Consider the following 20,733-nt stretch of genomic DNA (forward strand, 5'->3'; position numbering starts at 1 on the left):
CAAATGCAAAAGCTTTAAAGCAAGACTTAGGAAACCAGTGGGTGTCGTTATGGTATTTACTTCTGGCATCTGTAATGAATTTTGGAATGAATATTGTTAGAATTATGTGAATCATATACTTTAGTTCTGATGAGTGGCTCCATAGTCTCATGGTTTACACGTTGTGGCTCGAGTGGTTTGTATACAGATCAATGCTTGGGCAAGATACTGAACCCTGAGTTACCTCTGTGTATGTGAATGCATTCAGCAGATAAAAGCACAAGGCACTATATAAATACCATTTCTTTTACATTCACCTAAGAAGTGAAAAAATCTCCAGTTTAATCCCAGCTGGAGACAAAAATCCCTTGGGGGTGTCAGGAACGGAAATCCACTGTGAATAAGGGGAGCAGCTGAATAAAGCTTTTATGCTGGAGCCCTCATGGTCACTATATTCAAACACTTTTCACCACAATCATAAAACATCAAATGAGGAATTGTCCATAAAGTCCTGAGTGCTTAAAAAGAAGTTGCAAGTTCTTCACTGGAAATACACCTACTGGTTTGTTGGGGGCAGATGATTAGTGCCCAGACTTTCAGAAACAAATAACCAAACACAGAAAACATAACAAACCACAAATGTCTGCCAGGGTTTCAGCACTGAGCTGGGAAACATCTTGTTATTTATGCGAGCTGAGCCTATTTGAATAAGAAAAATACTGCTTCTTTCACAATATACCAAATCTTTTCATTTCTTTTGCCTGAGTCACTGAGAAATTTTCTTCACTCCGCAGCCCACCAACTTCACGAACCCAGTGTATGCCACCCTGTACATGGGTGCCCACAACAGCCGCAATTCTCTGGCGAGCACTGATGAAAAGAAGGAGCTCCTCTCCCAGGTTGACGAGGACATGAGCGACCCCCTGGCATAGACCTCGGCATGGACTGAACTCTGCCAACATTGCCCTGCCTCGCCCAACCTAGAGCCAGCGAGCTCTCTCAATTTATGCCTTTACCAACTGAAAAGAAAAGCAACAAAAAAACATAAAAACGAGAACACTGTATAAAATGTATAAAATGAAGAACTACTTTTTTTAAGTGATTGCAGTATTATATTTTGTTCTTTGACAAAAAGGAAAACAAATCCTCTGGTGACGGAAAAGAAACCATTTTATAGACATTTTATCCAGTTCTTTTTCATTTTGCTCACTTCCTCACAACTTCTCTCTCTCTCACACACACACACACACACACACACACACACACACACACACACACACACACACACACACACACACACACACACACAGCTTTCTCACGCATTCAGCCACTACCTCTGTGCAAATGTAAAAGATACAAATGGCAGTGGAACAATTTTAATTTTTTTATTTTTGTATAAATTGTGTAGGGGAAAAGAGAAAAAAACCATTTTTGTTCCATCCTAGAAAATGTTGCCAAGTCTTCGTTGTTCATGAAAGAGAGGAGATGCGTCAGTGCTCACCACGAATGCTTCCTGGATGCTGGTTCACATTTTGTGTATATGTATGTTTGCTACTGGAGGTCTTAGAGGGAAAGGCGAGGTGTTGTTTAACTGCACGTGTATGCACAAGAGACTCGGCATCTGATCTGTTGTTGCAAAGAGCTACATTCAAGTGATTGTCTTTTACCTCCTTGCACAGACTAAAGTTACATATATATATATATTATAAATATATATATTTCCATATATATGAACCTATTAACAAAGTGTCTTGAAAATATACCCAGGAATACAAACATCAGTAACAAATAGCAGTCTGTACTTTTTAATGTTTTTCTTTTGTTTTTTTTAAGTCATTGTATAATTGACATACTTTGTGTCACCGATGAATGAATCATGGCAGTGTGTTAGTGTGCGCTGGATGAAGATGATTGTAATTAAGTCCACATTCCAGGATGAAAAAGCCTGGGATGATATCCGTGGCCTTGGATTAGCCTACTGCAGGACACCCTGGACAGGAGCTGGGGCTTTGTTCTGAAACTCTTCTGGAGTAGAGACAAGCTTCTGTGAATTTCCGGTCATCCTCTAAAAAAAAAAAAGAACCTGCGACCAGTAATTAGCCGAGAACGGTTGCTTTCAACTTTTGTTCCTCGTCTTTTGATTGTAAACATACTTTCAGGAAAGGCCAGGGAGACCGTCTGATGGTACGTACTTCTGTGGGAGGTTGGATTTTTTTTTTCTTTCCTTCACTGTATGTAATTACATGGACATGTAATTTAGGTTAATGCTCATTGTTAAGTGCATTCTCAGGAAGGAGACTGATCGGCTTCCTGATAAGCATTCCTTTCTCCATTCCTTTGCTTTGCTGCTAACCATCCGGATTTTTAGTCTGGGAAGTGTGGCTCTATGTCTCACTGCTCACCGTATTGCTTTTAATCACCTCAGCTTGTCAGCCATACCTACCATATCACTGCATGGTGCTCACACACACACAGACACACTTAACCAAGAGGAAACTCTGGCTTTAGTCCTCAAATGTTAACAGTATTCATCACATTTTTTCTTTAAATTCTGTTTTTTTTTCTTGCTTATTTGCTTTTAACATCCTGCTCTGTTAAATCGCCATGTAAGTTGGAACAATCATATTTCATTTGGAGAATTTCTTTAACTGGCAAAAACCCACGTTTGTGGTTCTGATTGTTTTGTTATAATTTGATTTCTTTTTGATATAAGGAATTAAATGGATTTTTATAGTAGAAATGTACGATGGCCGTGTCTGTCATTTGGAAAGATGGAGAGGAGAAGCAGTCTACTTCATACTTCAGTACATTAGGAAATAGCCTCACTTATCATTAAAGAATGAAGAAATAAAACACAAACATGTAGAAAGCACTTGTTTGGATGTTGCTTAATCTGGAAAGGCTTCTGAATTGTAATGAAAGTCTTTGGTCTTGTTACATAAATCATCATATTTATTAAACAGGAAGTGTTGTCTTTCAGTCAACAGACAATCCCAAGAATAGCTTTTTCTTAAAAAAAAAAGTATGTTTCTTTTGATTTCAGTACACACAAGAATAGTGTTTTATACAATCTTGAGCCAAATTTAAGTAGTGTTAAGATGTATTGCTCCCTTTGTGCCAATGTCATGCAAGTCTCTAAAGCTGTTAGGAGGAATAATCTGTATTAAAACGGATAAGAAAAAGAAGCTTTAAATGCACTTAATCCTTCATCTGTTAATAATACATTTAGAGCAGGCTAACCAAACAGCAAGTGTGCCTTTGAAACAGTAGTCCACCTGGAGTCTCCTTCATGCGTCTGTCACCTCCTAACTGTCACGCACGGTGTGACAGGAAGTGTTATCAAGGCACGTAATATTCTGTTTTTAACCACCACTTGGTCAAGGCACAAAACTCTGGGGACTCTCGTGTCAGCTGTTCTGATGTACTAGAGGTAAAAAGGAACTAACATACCTTTAAGCTTTTTTTGTGCCTTCAACTTGCATATTGTTGTCAGGATTATAAGGCTAATGTTATATTACAAGGCAGTAAAAAATACAATCTTTACCAAATGAAAGATGTAAAATAAACAAATTATGGCTGACTGACGAGAAATAACACAAAAAGGCACTTCTTAAGCGGAACATCAAACTTTGGATTAATTTGGTTTGTCTAGCTTGACAAGAAGAACCAGTACAGTGATGGTCTTTGCTCCCAGATACAATCAAAATAAACAATATTAAGTCTGATTGAAGGCGTCTCGAAGACTTGGCGTAACGCTGCGAAACAGTCCACGAATGTCTGTTATAACATCGCACCTCCTCTGTTATTTGCAGGAGGCTTTTGCAGGTGTCTTAAAGGCAGGCGTCCCAGCAGCAGCAGAAGAGTCGGCAATTTATCTTGGCTGCCTCCCAGTTTAAATCCTGCTATGACTGCGTAACCTTCGGATATTAATGGGTTTTAGGAATGTCCACATTAAGATCCACATGCTAGCAGGCACTTGTTAGTGAAAGCACAATTCCTCCTCCAGTCCTCAGATGGCCTCACCTGTGCTCTGGTCATCCTTCCAAAGGTCAGTGCCGACAGAGCAGGGAAAGCCTTCTGCTCGCGGTGACGAAGGAGTAGTAGCGCGTTGTGCTTCTGTAATCATGCCTGCTCATTTAAAGTGGTTGTAAAAGGGCATCCATAAATAAATAAATTACCGGGCTAAAACAAGGGCTTTGTCCTGTCCTCGCTTTTCAGTCTTTGTGATCTGCAGCCTCAGGGTTGAGATGCGCCACTGGGACAAAGGGAAGGGTTACAATAGGGAGGGGACTATAAGTGACGAATAAGTGGTTTAGGGTCTCTTCCAACCGCTCCGGATCAACGCGTCCGCTCGCAGGAAAGGCTGGTTTCGGAGATCTGTGAGTAGGCATGGAGAGGGGGGGTGAGAGACAGGGGGACACACATGTTAGACGACCAAGAGGTCAATCTGGACATTTGCTTCTGTTTACATCTCAATTTCTTAAGAGTGTTTTTAAGCAAGAAGAGCAGAGGATGTACACTCAGTTCTCACTTTATTAGGTACACCTAATTTATATCAGTTGTTCCCTCATTTCTGTAAATGAGGTTAAGCTAAAAAAAAGAAAAGCAAATAGGAACACCTTACTGTATAATGCAGTACATGAAAACAGCACCACAAACCATATTTCCTCTTTTTTACAATGAAGATGAAACTATGAAAAGTTGCCTTTATTGCAGGACTGTTGTTAGTCTGCATTAGTTTGAGCTCCCTAATAAACTGACAACTGAGTGTTTATTGTTATAATTTTCAAATCCAGAAAATCTGGAAACACTTGTGCAGTTAAAACTTTGGGTTAAAGCTGAAATTGTCCATAAGAGCTACAAAATTAGCAAATGTGGCAGGAATGCCACATTCCCATAGCCTTGTATTTCAACTGCTAGAAGTTGTGCTTCAAAACGGAGAAATTCAAGGCTTTGAGACGGTGATTTTGGCAAATCAGTAACACTAAACAATGAGGACGTTACAAAGTAACCACTCTGGTTACGATACAGTGGTCAACAAGCTCTTGAGTTTGCAGATTACCAAACAGGATGGCTGTCACAGAGGAAACAAAAGTGTGGATACAGACTGTGTTCACGTAAGTTTGATTCTGTTTTCTTCTAGAGCCTGTTGACCAAATAGCTGTTGAGCACACCGCAGATGACATTTAGCACAGACAAACATGGCGGACGCTGCCGACAGGTGAGAGGTAAATAAACAATGGACAACATGCAACACGTAACAGGAAGGGGTGAGGATGATACTCATTTCTAAGGAATAAATTTGACATTAATACTAAAAGAAAAATGCCACTGGTGTTGCTTCTGAGGTGGGCTTTGTAGACACTTAAACACCTGAGTTCATATTTTAATGGCTGTTTTAAAAGCAGGTAAGTTGTTTCTTTTTAATACTATGCTGACTTCTTCTTTTTACAAGTTCAACTTTGTGTTGTTTGCTAGCAAATTTTATAGTGTTCTAAAACTTGTGTGTGTGTGTGTGTGTGTGTGTGTGTGTTTCTTTGCTTGCAACTGAAGCACTAGCTGAAGCAGCTGACATCACTGTAGCAGCACACAGGAGCTGGAGGGCCAAGCAGGCCGGCTTTCAGCCAGGCTACCTTTCTTACCCTCTCCTAGGAGTGGGAAATACTGTCATTAATCTTCTTTTCAGCTGGAGGGGGGCAGAATAAACAGTGGTGGTTGAGGAAAGAAGAGTCACATGTTAGCCGGAAAAACCAACACCAAACAAGTTAGTCTCATGGAACAAGGAAGTGCTGATAAAATAAAACAGTCTGCTAGCCAAACCTCTTTAGATTCAGTCCGTTGGTATCGGATAATTTGAAAGAAATATGGCATAATAACGCAAAAGCCTACTGTGTCATGCATGATGTCCTACACGTGATCACAGTCAGGACTGTACTGCAAGCGTGTCAACATATTTTACACACAAACATATTGACACTCAATGCAACTTTCTCAGCTCCAGGCAAAGAGGTTTGGCTGACTCCTATCACCAGACACCTGATAGGAGTCTTCTCAACACAAACAACCAGTGACGGCCCGAGTTAGTCATCAGTAGTCATAGTTGAGGGTGGGGTGGGATGACAGAAATCATGCTGCATGCACATGGAGGTAGTGGTAGTGGGTTGCGAGGGAGGGTGGGGGGTTCAAAATGCGTATGAGAGAAACCTGGTCAACCTTGGCATTAAAGGGGAAGGGCTAGCAGTTGGCGTCGTCACAGAGGTTGGCTTCACAGAAGAAACGTGAGCCGCGTTTAGCAGTGCGGGCCGTGAAGGGCACGCTCTTCAGTACTGGGGGGAGGAGGCGGAGGAAGAGAAAACATGTCACACCTGAAACACTGCCCTAAGGGGGAGGGGCAAACCTTGTGAAAGCCTAACGTTCTTAATAAGGTTAAGGACATGTCCTGAAAGCCGTCCACTGGATAAAACACAGTTAGAGCTCTGATAGTAGTGACACACAATTATTCCTATTATTAACACTAAAGTATAATGAAGCAACATTCATATTATTTACACTTTAGACAGTTATTAATGATCATCACAAAAACATCAGTTAGGTTATGTGCTACGCTGAGGCTGTAGATGCAGGGTTTTCTCCCAATAAAGGCTTAAAATACGTAGGTGTGTTGCAAGATGATTTAACTTTGGCATCTCCAAAAATTTAATGTAGGAAACGAAATTGCACACTGCCCAATCACTGTCCGCTCTTTGCAAACAGAATATTCTGCTATTCTGCTCGTGTGCAGTTTATATCCATGTCTGTCCAGACTGGTATAGTACGAGCAGTGAAGACAGGCACCTACCTACCTCCCAATCTCCACTTCTGTCTTACGACATTCAAACAGTGGGCAAAAAAGTATGTTAGCCCAACATTATAATGTTGCTCAATCACAGCTAAGTTAACCTTTTGATCTTTTGGATACAACATGTCATCATTTTATCATTTTTCCTCCAATTTTGTCATAGTTAGACTTTAGTTTTGAGCAAAAATTTTGTTATGAGGTCACGGCGATCTTTGAAATTATAGTACAAGTGACTTTTTTGTGCCAGATTAGAGGACATTAAAGAGGTATGGAGGTATAGAAAGCCAAAAACATGATCCCTCCAGGAACAGCTGCTTGAGGCTGTCGTGGATCCTAATTATTAGTACCTCAATTTACTTCTTGAGACCCGGCCTTTCTGAAAACACACACTTTGATACCCAGCAGCATTTCCCCTAACAGACTAGACAGCATGGCATGGAACAACGCTTGCTATTTGCTGTGCTCCAGATGTGCTGGTGTCTGAAGCACGTAGCACAAGGTGCACTTCAAAGGAGCTGAGCAGTCGATGACCACAGTCATCCGCAGCCTGGGAACACCGGGGCTGCTGGCACGCACATGGGTTCTTTTAACAGTCCTGTCTGGCCCACCTGTGATAATGTCTTCAATAGTGCCATCCTTGCCCTCGTACACAGGCCGGTGGTCTTTGGCTTGCCGCCTGCGCAGCTCTGCGATCAGCTCCTGCTGCTGGTGCCTCTTCTTCTGGGCCTGAACCTGAACCAGTGGAAAGGATATTTGTTCGTTTTCACTGTGATTCTTGGCCTACGAAAAAGCTTTATTTAGCACTGAGTAAATACGTGATAGAGTTCATCCAGCGGGGCTGCACCTTAGGGTCATGCTGCTTCGCCTCCTGAGCCAGTAACTTTTCTCTCATTGCTTCCTCTTGCTTTTTCCTCTGTTCATTTTCTTCCACTGCATCCTGTTGAGAAGAGAAATAGATGACACATCTGTGACAAGAAACTTCAGTGGAAATAAATCCAACAACGTGCTTTTGTGTGGCCATGTGAAGCAAAGAAAAAACAGTTGAAAAGCTGGGCATAAACAGGAAAGCCACGCTTTACTAAACATGACCAGGACCACGCACGCGCTTAAATGAACAGTTTGACATACGGAGAAAGATAAACAAAGGGATCAATAAGTATGGTGAATATGACACTTTAGATAATTATAAATCAGCCAAGCTGGGCAGAAATATTAAAAACAAGGCAACAGCTTCACTGACTTGAATCAAAATGAACAAAATCTGACAATGTGTTTCGTTTTGTTTTTTTTTAAACCAGATAATCTGAGCTGATTTGCTGTGGATGACAGAAACAATAGTTTCTCTCCAAGAACACAAAGAATCTCAGCGATAACTTGTTCCTAGGCCACTAAGAAAAAGCAGGTGATTTCACAGTTAGCAACAAATTATTTAAAGATACTCTTTCTTCTTTAACGTCTTTAACTGACTGACAGTAAGCTCTACGGGACACAGAACATTTTCAGCCCATTTTCTTCCAGTTTTTCTCGTGTTAATTTGAAGTTTGGGCTTGAAATTGTAACCTTCTCTTTCTCGTTAGTTTGTTTAGTATTGTGGCTTTACGGCAACTCCTGGCTGTTCTGTTTATTTTGGCTCTCACTTAAGTTAAATTAAAGCTTCTATGTCTGACAATAAGAGGCCTTAAAAACTGTAGAAAACTATATTCTATTACTCGAGGCAACAAGTGTTTGTTAAACAGTTCCTTTAGAGCACATGCGCACACTCAAACAGACACATGAAATCCTTGTGTTGCACATTTCCTTGAGCAGATCCCATAAATCTAGATGGAGAACAATCTCAGGATGCGTGCTGTGTGTTGGGGCAGGGCGAGGCAGTCCGGAGGTAAAGGGGGGGGGACGAGTCTAAACACCACAGCTGCAGCTTCTAAAGTCAGACCCAGCTGGCCTTTCCTGTTATTTGGCCTGGGAGTATACGCCACGTCCTGTGCCACAAAAGCCGCCAAAGCTCTGCCCCGCTCTGCTCTCAGCAAGGCTGACAGCAAACCAGGGAACTTCCCAAATGACCAGCTGAGGAAGTGAGGAAAGCTACAGAGATGTAGCTTCTGCTTGGCGTCCTCACCTTGTACGCCTTGATGAAGCGCACAAACACAGGGAAGAACACGGAGGGTGGAGCCGTCTTGGCACTTTCTCCAAAGTAGCTCACCACACTGTTAAAGGCTTCCTGGAATTGGGAAAGAGAATGTTTGTAAACACTGTCGAGTTAGTGGCTGCGCATCAGATGTCAGTGAGATGAATGAACGAAAAAGGTTTCATTTTCATTTGTTCCAGCGGATAATTTGAGGTTTTGGAGGTGAAGACGCTGTCGGATACCTCTGCCATCTTGGCGTCCTTCTGTAGCTTGTCCAGCTGTGAGTCACTAGCCTGGACAAAACCTTTCAGGACTGAGTGGTCGTGGAGACTGCACTCTCTCCGGATGAGGTCCATGCCTTTCCCCAGCTCTCGAACATCCAGCAGGACGTTTTCCAGAGACACTTTGCACGCAGACATCAGAGCATATTTTAAGTATATTACGTAGCGTTTTATCCAGATGTTAACACCTGACCTTTCTGTGAAAATACTGCATCTCCACGAGGTTGCTGACAGAGTTTAATATTTGGTGCACGCTCACCTGCTGCAGCTTTGTCCACAAAGTGCAATTCATTGTAGAAGTTGGTCAGTTCAGGGTACTTCTCTTTCACAATAAGAGCTATGTAGTGGAGCAATGTCATCTTTCTGTCTGTAGACTTAGTGTCCAGAAGCTGTGTAAAAAACATTGTTAGGAAAAGCAATTTAATAATAAACTCTGCAGCACACTTTTGTGCTGACTGGAATTCCAGTAAACGTCACTACTGATTACTCACCAGATCAAGGCTTTGTAATTTGAAACCATAAACGCAGCCTCGTTTGCTGCTGTTCATGTAGTTTCCTAGGGCTAAGATGATCTACGAGTAAACCAAAAGCACCGAGTGAATATATGCATTAAAAAATACAAACGCTGCTGCTGTGAAAGTCAACAAACACATCTCACTTCAAGCATCCTCTTGAGCTTTGGTGCCGACTTGATTGAGCCAGAAGCAGCAATGATGGCGTTGAGCTGTGGCGTGAGCATGCTCACGTTGTCGGCAAAGTTTCCAACAAAGGTGATAATGTTCATTCTCTGCGTCAGCCTCTCGATCTTGCTGAATAACAACATGAAGCGATCCTCCTCTGCTAACTGATCCAGCGGACGCCGCTCGCGCTCGTACTGACGCATCACCTTCACTTCTGCCTCGGTGGGCAGGAAACGCATCAGGCACTCCACAAAGTCGACAGGTAAGGCCTTGAGGTCAAACCTGAGTGAAGATAACACGTTACCTGTAACTTGTTCCACAGAAAATTATGTAAGTATGTAAAGTTTACGTAAAAGACAGGTGCATACTTCTCTATGGCTTTGCAGATCTCTTCTGTTGTCTTGTTAGCCTTTCGCAGTGTGATGGCTAAGTTCTTGGAGCGATTGGCGTCCAGAAGTGTGACTTTGTTTGCCACCTTATTGGCTACTTTGCTCTTTGTGCAGGAAAGATCCACAACTGGACCCTGGGCTCTCGTCTTAAATAGCTCCTCAAACCTCTCCAGCTCCAGCTCCTGCATGTGAATAACAACTCAACTTTTACTTGCTCTAAATTGATGTTAAAAGTCCTGAACACATAAGTGTTATGGTGTTGGTATGAAGCTGGTTATTTCGCGACACACTGCTCTTATCATTTAAGTTTAGTTTTGCTTTACTTTTTCCTCTTATTAAGGTTTGAACTCAACTGGAAGAGACTAGAGAAACCTGAGCTTTTGACTATGGAAAAGTTTTACTGAGATTAATACTAATTTACCATAAATTCAAATTTGACACATATTAACCAAGACCTACATCTTAACATGAAAGAGGTTTTATCTTCTTGATTTACCTCTAGCACACGTTCATCATCGATCTCGTTGAAGACTGTGCCATTGATCTGATTGGGCTTCAAGGCCGTCCAGTTAAACACAGGCAAGCGGAACTTGGTCTTTATAGGCTTCTTGATCCTGATAGCTGTGGTGAAGAAAGTGTTCGTTGAATTCAGAATGAACGGTACTTATATACCACTTTTCAACGCGAAGCTTTATTCAGCCACTCACACACATTCATACAACCATCTTTTTCTATGGCTAAGTGATTTTCGCCTATCGTTCACACACTTATACTCCGACGGATGCATCTTAGAGTTCTGGACACTTCAGCGCACAGACTAGAGGAGCCAGGGATCAACCTACCGACCTTCAGATTAGTAATCCACTCTACCTCCTGCCACCCACAATCCTCTGATCTAGTCAACCTTGAACATCAAAATCGAAGGCAAAGACAACCAAGTTTAATTTTGTGTGCACGCTCACCTGACAGACCTACGCTCAAGATGACAGAGGGGGAAGCTTCTGGCAGAGGAGGAGCAAGGGGAGGAGGTGGTGGTGGTGGGACTGGCGCAGTGTGTCCTGTAATTAATGCAGAAGAGTATTTTTATTGCATGTTTAGCAACAGCTTCGTGTTCTACGTGAGCTGCCACCTCGGCCTGACAATCGCTGAAAACTGATTTTTAAAGTTAGTGAAACCTGATAAAGTCTAGTTTGGATAAAAGGCTGGAAAGTGCTCCAACAGTCAGTGCGGCCTTTCCGGAGACAAAGGAAACCAGCCTTATGTTTCCCTTTCCTGTCTGGCTTAGAAGAACACTGCTGTGACCCATCACTTGGTTTGGCACGAATGAACAAATATAGGGAACTGAAAATAAATCTGCTCTGAGGGTCCACAGATGAGAAAGTCAACTTTCGCATACATATACATGAATCACTAGACTGCGAGTCACAGTGTTGTCATCACCTGAAGCAGATGGCAGGGGAGGGGGAGGGGGAGGAGGCGGTGGAGGCGGAGGTGCTTCGCTGGCTGGTGGTAAACTTGTGTCGGGTCCTCCTAGTTCTGTCAGCCCTGCCGTTGAACCCAAAGACAGCTTTCCGATGTTTCCCAAGGGTATCCCGGCACTGCCGACGCCCAGCGGCTCGATGGCGATGTCTCCATCAGGTTTCTTGTGCAAGCGGATGGTGCCCTGCTGTTCGAGCTCCAGCAGACGCTTCTCAATGTTGAAGTGCCTCTGAAATGCAGCATCCTTCTCCTTGATCATCCTCCTCAGGGTGTTAACCTGAGTGCTGGTTGACTCGTATGTCTCCTGAGCAGTCACCAGGGGGTGATAAAGAGCATAATGCACAGTGACTCCACAAGCTAAACAAACATCCTGTCTCTTTGTGACCTAATTTGCTAATACAGCAATTTAGCCACAAGCATATGAACCTGATCTCTGCTAACAGGCACGGAATCTGAAGCCTTTATGATGCGAGGAGAGCAAGAAATATCACGTCGATAGGACTGTGGCTTACCCGTATTACGTTCAGCTCCTTATCTTTCTGAATGAGCAGCTTCTCCAGATCGGCTACTTTCATCATTGTTTCATTCTCAACCTCCAGAAGCTTCTCAGTCACCTAGAAGAGAAGATGGAGCAACACTGAGATGAGAGAAGGAAAGAATTGATCCACACAGTGGGCATCTTTCCCAGCTCCACTTCCCCATCCCTCCTCCCCATACACTGCATCATCACTAAGAAATAAGATACAGCGAGCAGCATGATGCAGCAATAACATGACACAGCTCTCAGTTTTGATTTTACATTACACATCTTTGCTAAGGAATTCAGAGAGAATCTTCACCCTCTTCCTCCCCCATCATTTCTGACCTCTGAGAGCAGAGTTTGTTTTCAAATTCCAAGAATGATGTCAGGGGCTGCCTACGACCTTTCCATGTGAAGAAGGTCTTTGCAAAGCAGCGTGGGATGCAAAGGCAATAGCCCAGAAAGACCGAGCCAACACGAGAACAATAATAAGATTGTTTCACGCACTCCATTTTCCAGCATTCCCCACCCAATTATTATCCTGAACCACTTGTGAAGTGCAAACACCGAGTAGATTTCTAATTGCCATGTAGAAACAGCCAACTTAAGTACATAGCTGGTGAACCACAACAATCTCATAAATGTGTATAGAGAGCAGTGTTGGTGGTCCAGACTGGGTGGTGCACTTACGTGGGACAGGTGCTCCTCCAGTTCCTCCACCTTCTCCAGCGCTGCATTCTTGGTTTCGGCATCTTCTAGCAGGCCACCCACATCAAATACGTTATCAAGGTAAGCCTGGATCTGAACCGACAGCTTGTCGCTCTCCGTGTGTTTAGATTTCTGGCACGAGAGAGAATAAATTCAACATTAGTGACACTCCGCGAATAGTCTCCACGTGGACAATGAGAGCGATTGGCCCAGTTTAAGCACAACATTATTTCTTTACCTCCAGGAAGTCATCTAGTCCCAGTTTGGTGAATTCATACTGCAGATGCACTCTGAAGTTCATGTCTTCAACTGAGTGGACCACAATGTTGATGAACTGCATGCAAGCAACCTGGAGAACAAATGCAAACAGACACCAGCTCATTAATATTCTTTATATACTTGATACGTATAATCTGTATCAGGATATTTTATCTTAAAACTGACATATAGTCCACTGGATTTTGCATTTGCACCTTGTATAAAAGTGTGTTTTCCTTTATACAGATAATAATAAAAAATACCTTTGGCATTTGAGCCAGACATTTTTATTTGTACTGATGGATGTACTCTCACACAAAAAAGACACATCTGTATGTAACTAAACGCTTGTCTTACCATGAAGTCAATGTTTCCCTCTTCACTGCGGAAGTAATCCATCAGTCTCTCGAAGCGATGCTTCTCTTTGCAAACCTGAAACACACCAGGTGAAGCAAAATAAAGATTTTTTTCTCTGGTTTACAAAGTAGAACAAAAACTTTGTCCGATGTAGACAAAAAATAAGAGACCCGAGAAAGGATGTTTTTATTGAATGTCAAAGTGGTACCTTAGGGAAATATTACCTATATTTATCACCTAAAATCAACCATACTACATGTTTTTTTTTGTCCATGGCACTTTACAAATTATTTATTTATTAATTAAGAAAAAAAATCATGCCTTTGGAGCAAACCACAATGCTGAGGTGTTCATGAAGTATGCAGCAAAATCAATGAAGCCAATGGCTTCATAATGTTGTGCTGTGGACATAACAAATATCTGATAAACTGCTGCTTTCACTGATGTGTTACAGCTCTATCAACAAAAGCATAATCAGGGTAAATCAACTATTTCTTTTATTCTGTTTTTCTACTTGCAAACAACATAATCTCAGTGTTTGACTTACGTTGTTTCTTAAGTTGATGAAATAAAAATCCTTTTCCTTGCACACAAACACTGTAGCTGTGGATCTAAAATTTGACGACCAGTACAGCTGCTATGATTTTTCTCTGAGCTTTATAGAACAGCATTCTCTTATTTGGCACCCCAGTCATAGAATAACAGTCAGAGCACATTACAGCTGAATGCTTTTTTTCTTGGGAGAGTTCAGAGCTCTCATAAAGACTTCTGCAAATGAACAGCAACTGCTATCGATCTTGGCCAGGTCCACCTTGACAAAGAGATGTTAATCTCAAGAGAATTCCTGGTTAAATAAAGGTTGAATAAATGAAATGAATAAAAACATAGAATGAATAGCAAACGTGACCTTCTCCCTGTGAGATCTCAGACACCTGTCACTTTGTGTTAATGCATCATTTTGGAAAAACAGCAGTACTATGTTGTTTCCACTAGAGAGTTGATTAGCTCTTGGGTCTCGCTGAGGCTTTGGACTGTAAGGCATTTTGTCTGGTTCCGGAGTTTAGGTGACTGTACGAGCAAAAAGCAAAAAGGCTAAGCAAATCTTTCTGGTTCACTGGCTCCCACTGGGAAGTGATCCTCTGATTATTGTTCAAGGTTACTTAACATCTGATGTCTTAATGAGTCCAATAATCTCAGACACGCCACCATAGAGCTTTGCTTGCAACCTCAGATAGATAAAATCTCTCAGAGCTTCTCAGTTTTCGGCCCGCTACACTTGACCTTTATGCCTTTATGCACGCCAGTGATGTGGGAAATTAGGGCAATTATATTGATGTTACTTAAATTTTGATTAGTATATTCAGACATAGCTAGGCCAGCGATATGTTACAACTTAATCCTGAACATAACAACTTGAGAGCTTGTTAAAAATTCATTAAAAAGTTGCAATAGGCACCTCTTTGAAGTTGTCAAATGCTGAAAGGATGATCTCATGACCTCCTCGGACAAGACAAACAGCAGCCAGCAGCTCAAGGACCAAAGCTTTTGTCCTGAAAATGCACCAAACTTTCATCAATACAACTACATTTTTTTAAAAAGTACAGTTTTATATGTTCTATCACAAAATTCAAGCATCCTCAAAATTGGTGTAGATATTAACATACAGGGCTCAAAAGTCATAATCTGCATTAATGTCTGAAGCTTTGGTGGGTGTTTCCATGGTTTTTACGTGTTTACCCTCATAGACTTTATTATGAAGTAATCAGTCTCAGTGGTTTACCACAAATCTCCCTTTAGAAAACATTCCCTTAACGACCCGTGTATACACCTCTGATCCTCGACTTCAGAGAGAAGCAGAGGCCCACGGAGAAGCATATCGTATGAATTGGCTGCAGGGTTTCCCCTTTTGTTTGGCCCGGCCCTGCTTTTATGGAGGAGGGGTCCTGAGTTCTTACCGTGGGTTCTTATTGTTCAAGCTGAGAGCAATTTCATTGACTGCATGTGCATGAGACATGACCATATTGAAACCGTACTGCATGGAGAGAGACAGAGAGACAGAGAGGATGTGGTCAGAAAACCTGCATAAAGGTTCAGCACTTGACTGCACAGGAAGCATATCATGCTCCAAGTTTATGAGACATATCTGATTGTGGGTCGTAGGTGGTTCCTGGTACCTGGTAGTTCATGATTGCTCTCAGGCACATGATGCACACATGCACATCATCCTTTTGACTCACGAGGCGGGAGTTCTTGATGGTTTTGCTATTCGCGACTGAGCCGTAGCTGCAACAGATTCAGCACATTAAAGCAAATTCAGCAATGAAATTCATGTTCTGGCTTCTATTCTGTTAGTCAAACAGAGCTCTGAAGTGTATCTACTATTTTCTATGATTTTTGTTTTAAGTGTGTCGCAGCGAGAGACAGAAAGAGAAAATTACAGAGAATGAGGTCTGACAGAAAAAAACTTAGATGGCTTTTGAGGTTACAGATGCATTATGGGAAATGCCTGGTTTCCTTGTTGCTGTTAACAGACCGAATTCTGTTCACAGACTGCTATTATGTAACTGTATTGCACAGTCATTTCATGGTAACTGTTCTGGTAAGGTTTATGATCGGGATAACCATACATCAAGAATATGTTTTTTTTTCCATACTTTGTTACAAATGTGGGCGGAAAAACTTTTTATACCTTCTACCAATAACAGTTCAGTAGTAATTTATCTGACAATATATTTATATAATATTTATAAGTCTAGAGTCTGTCCTTGTGGACTATTTTTGTGCACCCTTATATAATATCTGTTTTTCCGATCAGACTTTACACCCTATCTGTCTTTAAGTCATGTCTCTACAGTGGTGAAGAGGAGAATCACAACTGTCCAACATATGTTGCTGCTCACAGCTGGATCTCATCTGTGGACAGTGCAGATGCACATCTGGGCAGATGAAGGAGAACGGTTAACAAAGAGAGACAGATAGCACTAAAGGTCAGAGACTTTTTAACAAACCAGTACTAAGACAATGGGCTTGCATGCAAATATAGCATTCAAGGTTAGCAGAGCAAGGCAGTAACAGAGGAAGCTAATAGCGGGAAGCTTGCTTAGCAATACGTACCGAAGAACAGACTGGCGGGCAGAGCGCACCAGAGTGTTGCAGAAGGGTTGGGCGTTCGTATGGTGCAGATCCTCTATGGACCTGCTCCAAGATTTAGACTTGTCCAAGAAGCTATCCTCCCAATTTTCCAGCCCCTCAAAATCCAACCTGGGCCATAGACAAACAGAGAAGCCAACACAGAGGCACAGGGGTGTAGATGAGAGGCATGGGGGAGGTTAGGTTTGCAAGGCAGCTTAGTAGAGAGCCAGGCATTATCACAAGAACTGTCATCAAGCTGCACGATAAAGCTCAGCACACAGATTCTGTCCCAAAGTATAGCTCAGCACTCAACCAGGTAGCATCCGTCCAGAAATGCATTCACGTTACAAAGTATGCAACAAGACACAGGAAATACATCCAATGAATGCAATGTACTAATATCACAGGCTCTAAAAGACTCAGCAGCTGGATTCACAGCCCAACCCAGTTCCTAAGGAAAGGTTTGGTCAAGAGGTGTGTGTGTGTGTGTGTGTGTGTGTGTGTGTGTGTGTGTGTGTGTGTGTGTGTGTGTGTGTATACTTACATGACTGCACACTGAGCAAAGGAGAGGTATTCAACAAGGACATCAAGACCTCTGTTTTCATCATTGAGGAACTCCCTGACCCACCTGTGACGCATGAAAGCAGAGAGAGGTTAGCGGGGCGCCAGATCCAGAGTACACCCTTATCCTTTCGGACAGCCCGTTACCGACTAACAGAGAGAGAGAGACATAAAGAAAACTAGGATTCTTCTTATTCTGAAGCCTTCTCATAAATCCTTTTGTACTTAAAGAACTGGTTTAGAACAACTCAGGTCTAGTTTTGGCTTTTCTGCTGATCAATTGTAATACCAGTTATTTGTCCTTTTGGGTTTGCTTTGTTTTGCTTTTCTTTTTTAATTTATAAAAAGAACAAATAATAACTGAAATAAGGACAGCTAGCAGAGCACGTGACAGAAGAATGAACTTTAAAATGCTGAGGGAACATTTATCATTGTACTGTGTGACGTGGAATCACAATAGCAACTGATAAAACAGATGTGTACAGATGTATATAAGGAAAGGCTGTGTGATAATGTAACTAGATGTAGAGCCCCAGTACTTCTCTCAACCGCAACGAATATCAATGAGTTTTTAAGCAACTGTTCTAATAAATTAATAAATTACATAAGTGAAAGGAAGATTCTTTATATTGTCTTTCTTTTTCTTATTGCTATTTATTCTTTAGTGGATCTCTTTATTGTAGCTTTAAATGTAATTGTAAATCATGGATAGACTAGCAGGCAGGTTTAAACAAATTATTCATACACTGGTTCAACTTTGGCTGAACTTTTCATAGTTGTTATTTAAGTAATGCTGGAAGTTTTTAGAGGCATTTAAGCTTTCATATTCCGCTTCATTCACATCCAGCTGAATTTTCGGACACATCATGCTACTTGTTCATCTGATTTGTAGTTACACAGATCTACCATATATCCAGGTAATGATACTTCGGTAACTATTATAGGCAACATAATTACAAAAAAATGAGACGAAAGTTGTAATAAATGAGAATTATTTGGGATGACGGCTCTTCAATAGCTCTAAAAGAAAGTGGAAAAAATTCCATGGAAAGTAAAGCAGAGCAAGGCTTCAGTTTTCCTCACTCCAGTTTTCTCCAAACAAAGGAATTCCCATTGCAGCTAGAGAAAGAATGTGGAGGGCATATGGCTAAGAGAGCTGGGCTCAGGAAGAACCCCTGACACTCAACAGTATTTAGTCTGCCTCCCCCACAGACCCCTTTACCTCCTCCCCACATTTTGAGGGAACTCCAGGGGGAGATGGAATGAGGTAAAAGGTTCTTAAAATAGTCTTGAAATGATGGCTGTGATGACAGATTGCTGGTCAGCCAATGGCAAGTTAGGCAGGAAACCAACCAGGACCCTGACAGCGGAGGGAAGGAGGAAGAGGGAAAAGGAAGAGAGGTGAGCAGAGGAGCAGAGGAAAGCGAACAAAGCAACTAGACCGGGTCCAGGAGGGAGGAGGGGGGACGAGGAGGTGGGCTTGATCATCAGCTTCCTGCCCCCCTCCCTCGTTGCTGTGAACCCTCACTCTTTCCTCCCTGTACTTCTCTCCAACCAGTTGCTATTTCAGATTTTCTTGGCAATCTCAGGAATAACACACCAGACAGGGCTGAGGATTCAGACACACAATAAACCGGCATCTGTTACACTTAATCCCACCCACAAAAGTCTTCTGAAAATAGATCTCCTTTTCCTTTGCCTGTGAGCCTTTCTGGAAACTGCATTGAAAAAGAAAAAGTCCTTTATTGATGAAGGCAAATTGTATAAGAGTTATTCACGTGGCTCAATGAAGTCCATAAAAAATGAAGGTATGTTTTACTTTGGTTCACGGATTAAGTGGCAAGTCACTGCAGCACCTCCATGACTACGGATTACGTAGATCATGTCTGCAACACTGAAGGCTACGAATCGATAAAATAGCATCCACATGTGTGATGGATGAGGAGGAAAATGTACTGCTTTTGAGTCTGCAATGCAAAAATGTGGTTTGCTTTACTATGCGAGACTTCTGTAAACATACATGTATCCTTGTGTTTGTTCTTGTGCTTTTCACTGGGTTCAGCAATGGTCAGCCGGGCTTCCTGTCCCTCTGGCATACAACAAAGCTTCCTGCTGCCTTCTATGGGGGAGTGGACAAGGCCATACAATGGCTACCATCTGGGCATTATGAGCACCAGCTCTATGAAGTGGAGCTGCAGAGCTTGGCAGTTGGAACAATAGGAGGGGGGAATCTGGGCACCAGAAAAAGCTCTGGGTCCCTGCAGCAGCAGCAGCAGCAGGGACACACAATAGAATATTCTTTACCGGGCAAAACAATAATGTGGTTTCCTTGAGCTTTAGATGAATAGACCTGCATAATTCACCAGAAAAATAGAAGCTAAGACATGATTACCCAATGTGATTTGTCCTCAGTGAAATCTCCAGTTCCCTCAGGACTTTTGTAGATTCCTGCACACGCCTGCGAAACTTCTGTAAGACACAACGAATGCTGGTTATTACAGGTTACATTGAAGCTGTGCTTTCTAGGCAGTTTTCATGAGAACTTTTCAGTTCCTCAAAAACAACAATAATCCTACTCAGCAGGTTTAGTGTTGCCCTCATCTTCAGGCTGAACTGTAAAATAGAGGATGAATAAAGGAGAACCAGAGAAGTCAAACACCCTGCAACCTGACCAATGAACTTCTGATACTTTAAGCTGGTAACAGCTGATAATGCCTCAAGCAGAGATAAGGAGAAGGTGCATCAGAGCTGTCACAGAAGTTGTGTGTGTAACCTGTAAGTAGACTTTGACACGCATCAATCAGCCGGGTTCTACTTTATGATTTTTGTACGGTCCCACCTTTCGTGTTACTCCAGGATCTAAGTACCCGCGAAGCTTCTGGATGTAGGTGTGAGGAGGATTCTTCACCTGAAACCTCTCCTGAAGATACACAAAAGAGCGGCGTGATGTAAGTTGCTGCAGTCAGCCACACCAAAATGTGGACAGGTGTGTGTAGTCTTACAGCAGGTTTACTAATTAATGATACAAAGTTCACAAATTCACCTGGTCGCAGATCAGGTCCCACTTCTTCTCATTGTCATACTGTCTGAGGAGCCGGGCTTTGTCTGGAGGCAGGTTCATAGAGTTCTGGGAAACAGAAAAAAACAAATAATGTAAGCATTCGTTTCATTCATAGTGTCTTTATGAGTCTCTGGCGCCATCAGCAAACTGATGACAACGTTTTCAAGACTTATACCGTGACCTCACTTCCTGTGTTGACATTTGGCATCCTGTTGAAGGAGACGACGTGCATCTCCTTCTCACTCTTTGGTCTCAGTATTGTTCAGGCAGCACATTTCTTCATAACACAACATGCTGCTATCAGGGTACCGGCCTATTACCGGACCTGTCATCAGACTTGTTATGTAAACCAGCAACACTTGAAT

The 20,733-nt window shown here is 42.2% G+C and overlaps 2 protein-coding genes across 9 annotated transcripts in view; one reads left to right on the forward strand and one right to left on the reverse strand.

Annotated features, from left to right (window-relative positions):
* LOC146550034 (low-density lipoprotein receptor-related protein 1-like) overlaps positions 1 to 2,719 on the forward strand; it is a 79,352-nt gene extending 76,633 nt beyond the window's left edge. For both annotated transcript variants that reach the window (XM_085259139.1, XM_085259140.1), the window contains one exon: positions 774 to 2,719. In XM_085259139.1, coding sequence (XP_085115265.1) covers positions 774 to 911 — 138 coding nt within the window. In that variant the 3' untranslated portion in view covers positions 912 to 2,719. The remainder of the gene's footprint in view (positions 1 to 773) is intronic.
* Positions 2,720 to 2,903: 184 nt separating this feature from the next.
* Positions 2,904 to 20,733, reverse strand: part of fmnl3 (formin-like 3) — a 32,418-nt gene continuing 14,588 nt past the window's right edge. Inside the window, exons 2-26 of one of the 7 annotated variants that reach the window (XM_085259146.1) lie at positions 20,351 to 20,434; positions 20,147 to 20,227; positions 19,700 to 19,776; positions 17,291 to 17,374; positions 16,729 to 16,875; positions 15,789 to 15,897; positions 15,570 to 15,646; positions 15,071 to 15,164; positions 13,615 to 13,689; positions 13,238 to 13,348; positions 12,982 to 13,131; positions 12,284 to 12,385; positions 11,733 to 12,075; positions 11,255 to 11,350; positions 10,789 to 10,913; positions 10,272 to 10,474; positions 9,882 to 10,185; positions 9,715 to 9,795; positions 9,483 to 9,612; positions 9,185 to 9,345; positions 8,934 to 9,035; positions 7,662 to 7,754; positions 7,426 to 7,549; positions 5,622 to 5,665; positions 2,904 to 4,356 (exon numbers count right to left, since the gene is read on the reverse strand). In XM_085259146.1, the coding sequence (XP_085115272.1) occupies positions 5,628 to 5,665; positions 7,426 to 7,549; positions 7,662 to 7,754; positions 8,934 to 9,035; positions 9,185 to 9,345; positions 9,483 to 9,612; positions 9,715 to 9,795; positions 9,882 to 10,185; positions 10,272 to 10,474; positions 10,789 to 10,913; positions 11,255 to 11,350; positions 11,733 to 12,075; positions 12,284 to 12,385; positions 12,982 to 13,131; positions 13,238 to 13,348; positions 13,615 to 13,689; positions 15,071 to 15,164; positions 15,570 to 15,646; positions 15,789 to 15,897; positions 16,729 to 16,875; positions 17,291 to 17,374; positions 19,700 to 19,776; positions 20,147 to 20,227; positions 20,351 to 20,434 (2,991 nt within the window). In that variant the 3' untranslated portion in view covers positions 2,904 to 4,356; positions 5,622 to 5,627. Of the gene's footprint in view, positions 4,357 to 5,612; positions 5,666 to 6,183; positions 7,550 to 7,661; positions 7,755 to 8,933; positions 9,036 to 9,184; positions 9,346 to 9,482; positions 9,613 to 9,714; positions 9,796 to 9,881; positions 10,186 to 10,271; positions 10,475 to 10,788; positions 10,914 to 11,254; positions 11,351 to 11,732; positions 12,076 to 12,283; positions 12,386 to 12,981; positions 13,132 to 13,237; positions 13,349 to 13,614; positions 13,690 to 15,070; positions 15,165 to 15,569; positions 15,647 to 15,788; positions 15,898 to 16,728; positions 16,876 to 17,290; positions 17,375 to 19,699; positions 19,777 to 20,146; positions 20,228 to 20,350; positions 20,435 to 20,733 lie in introns of all 7 variants that reach the window. The other 6 variants (XM_085259147.1, XM_085259141.1, XM_085259142.1 and 3 more) reach the window with 6 other exon arrangements.

Source organism: Mchenga conophoros, linkage group LG20 (genome assembly GCF_057382185.1).
Source record: "Mchenga conophoros isolate Kocher_MC1m ecotype Shallow Benthic linkage group LG20, M_conophoros_male_GT1.1, whole genome shotgun sequence".
NCBI lineage: Eukaryota > Metazoa > Chordata > Actinopteri > Cichliformes > Cichlidae > Mchenga > Mchenga conophoros.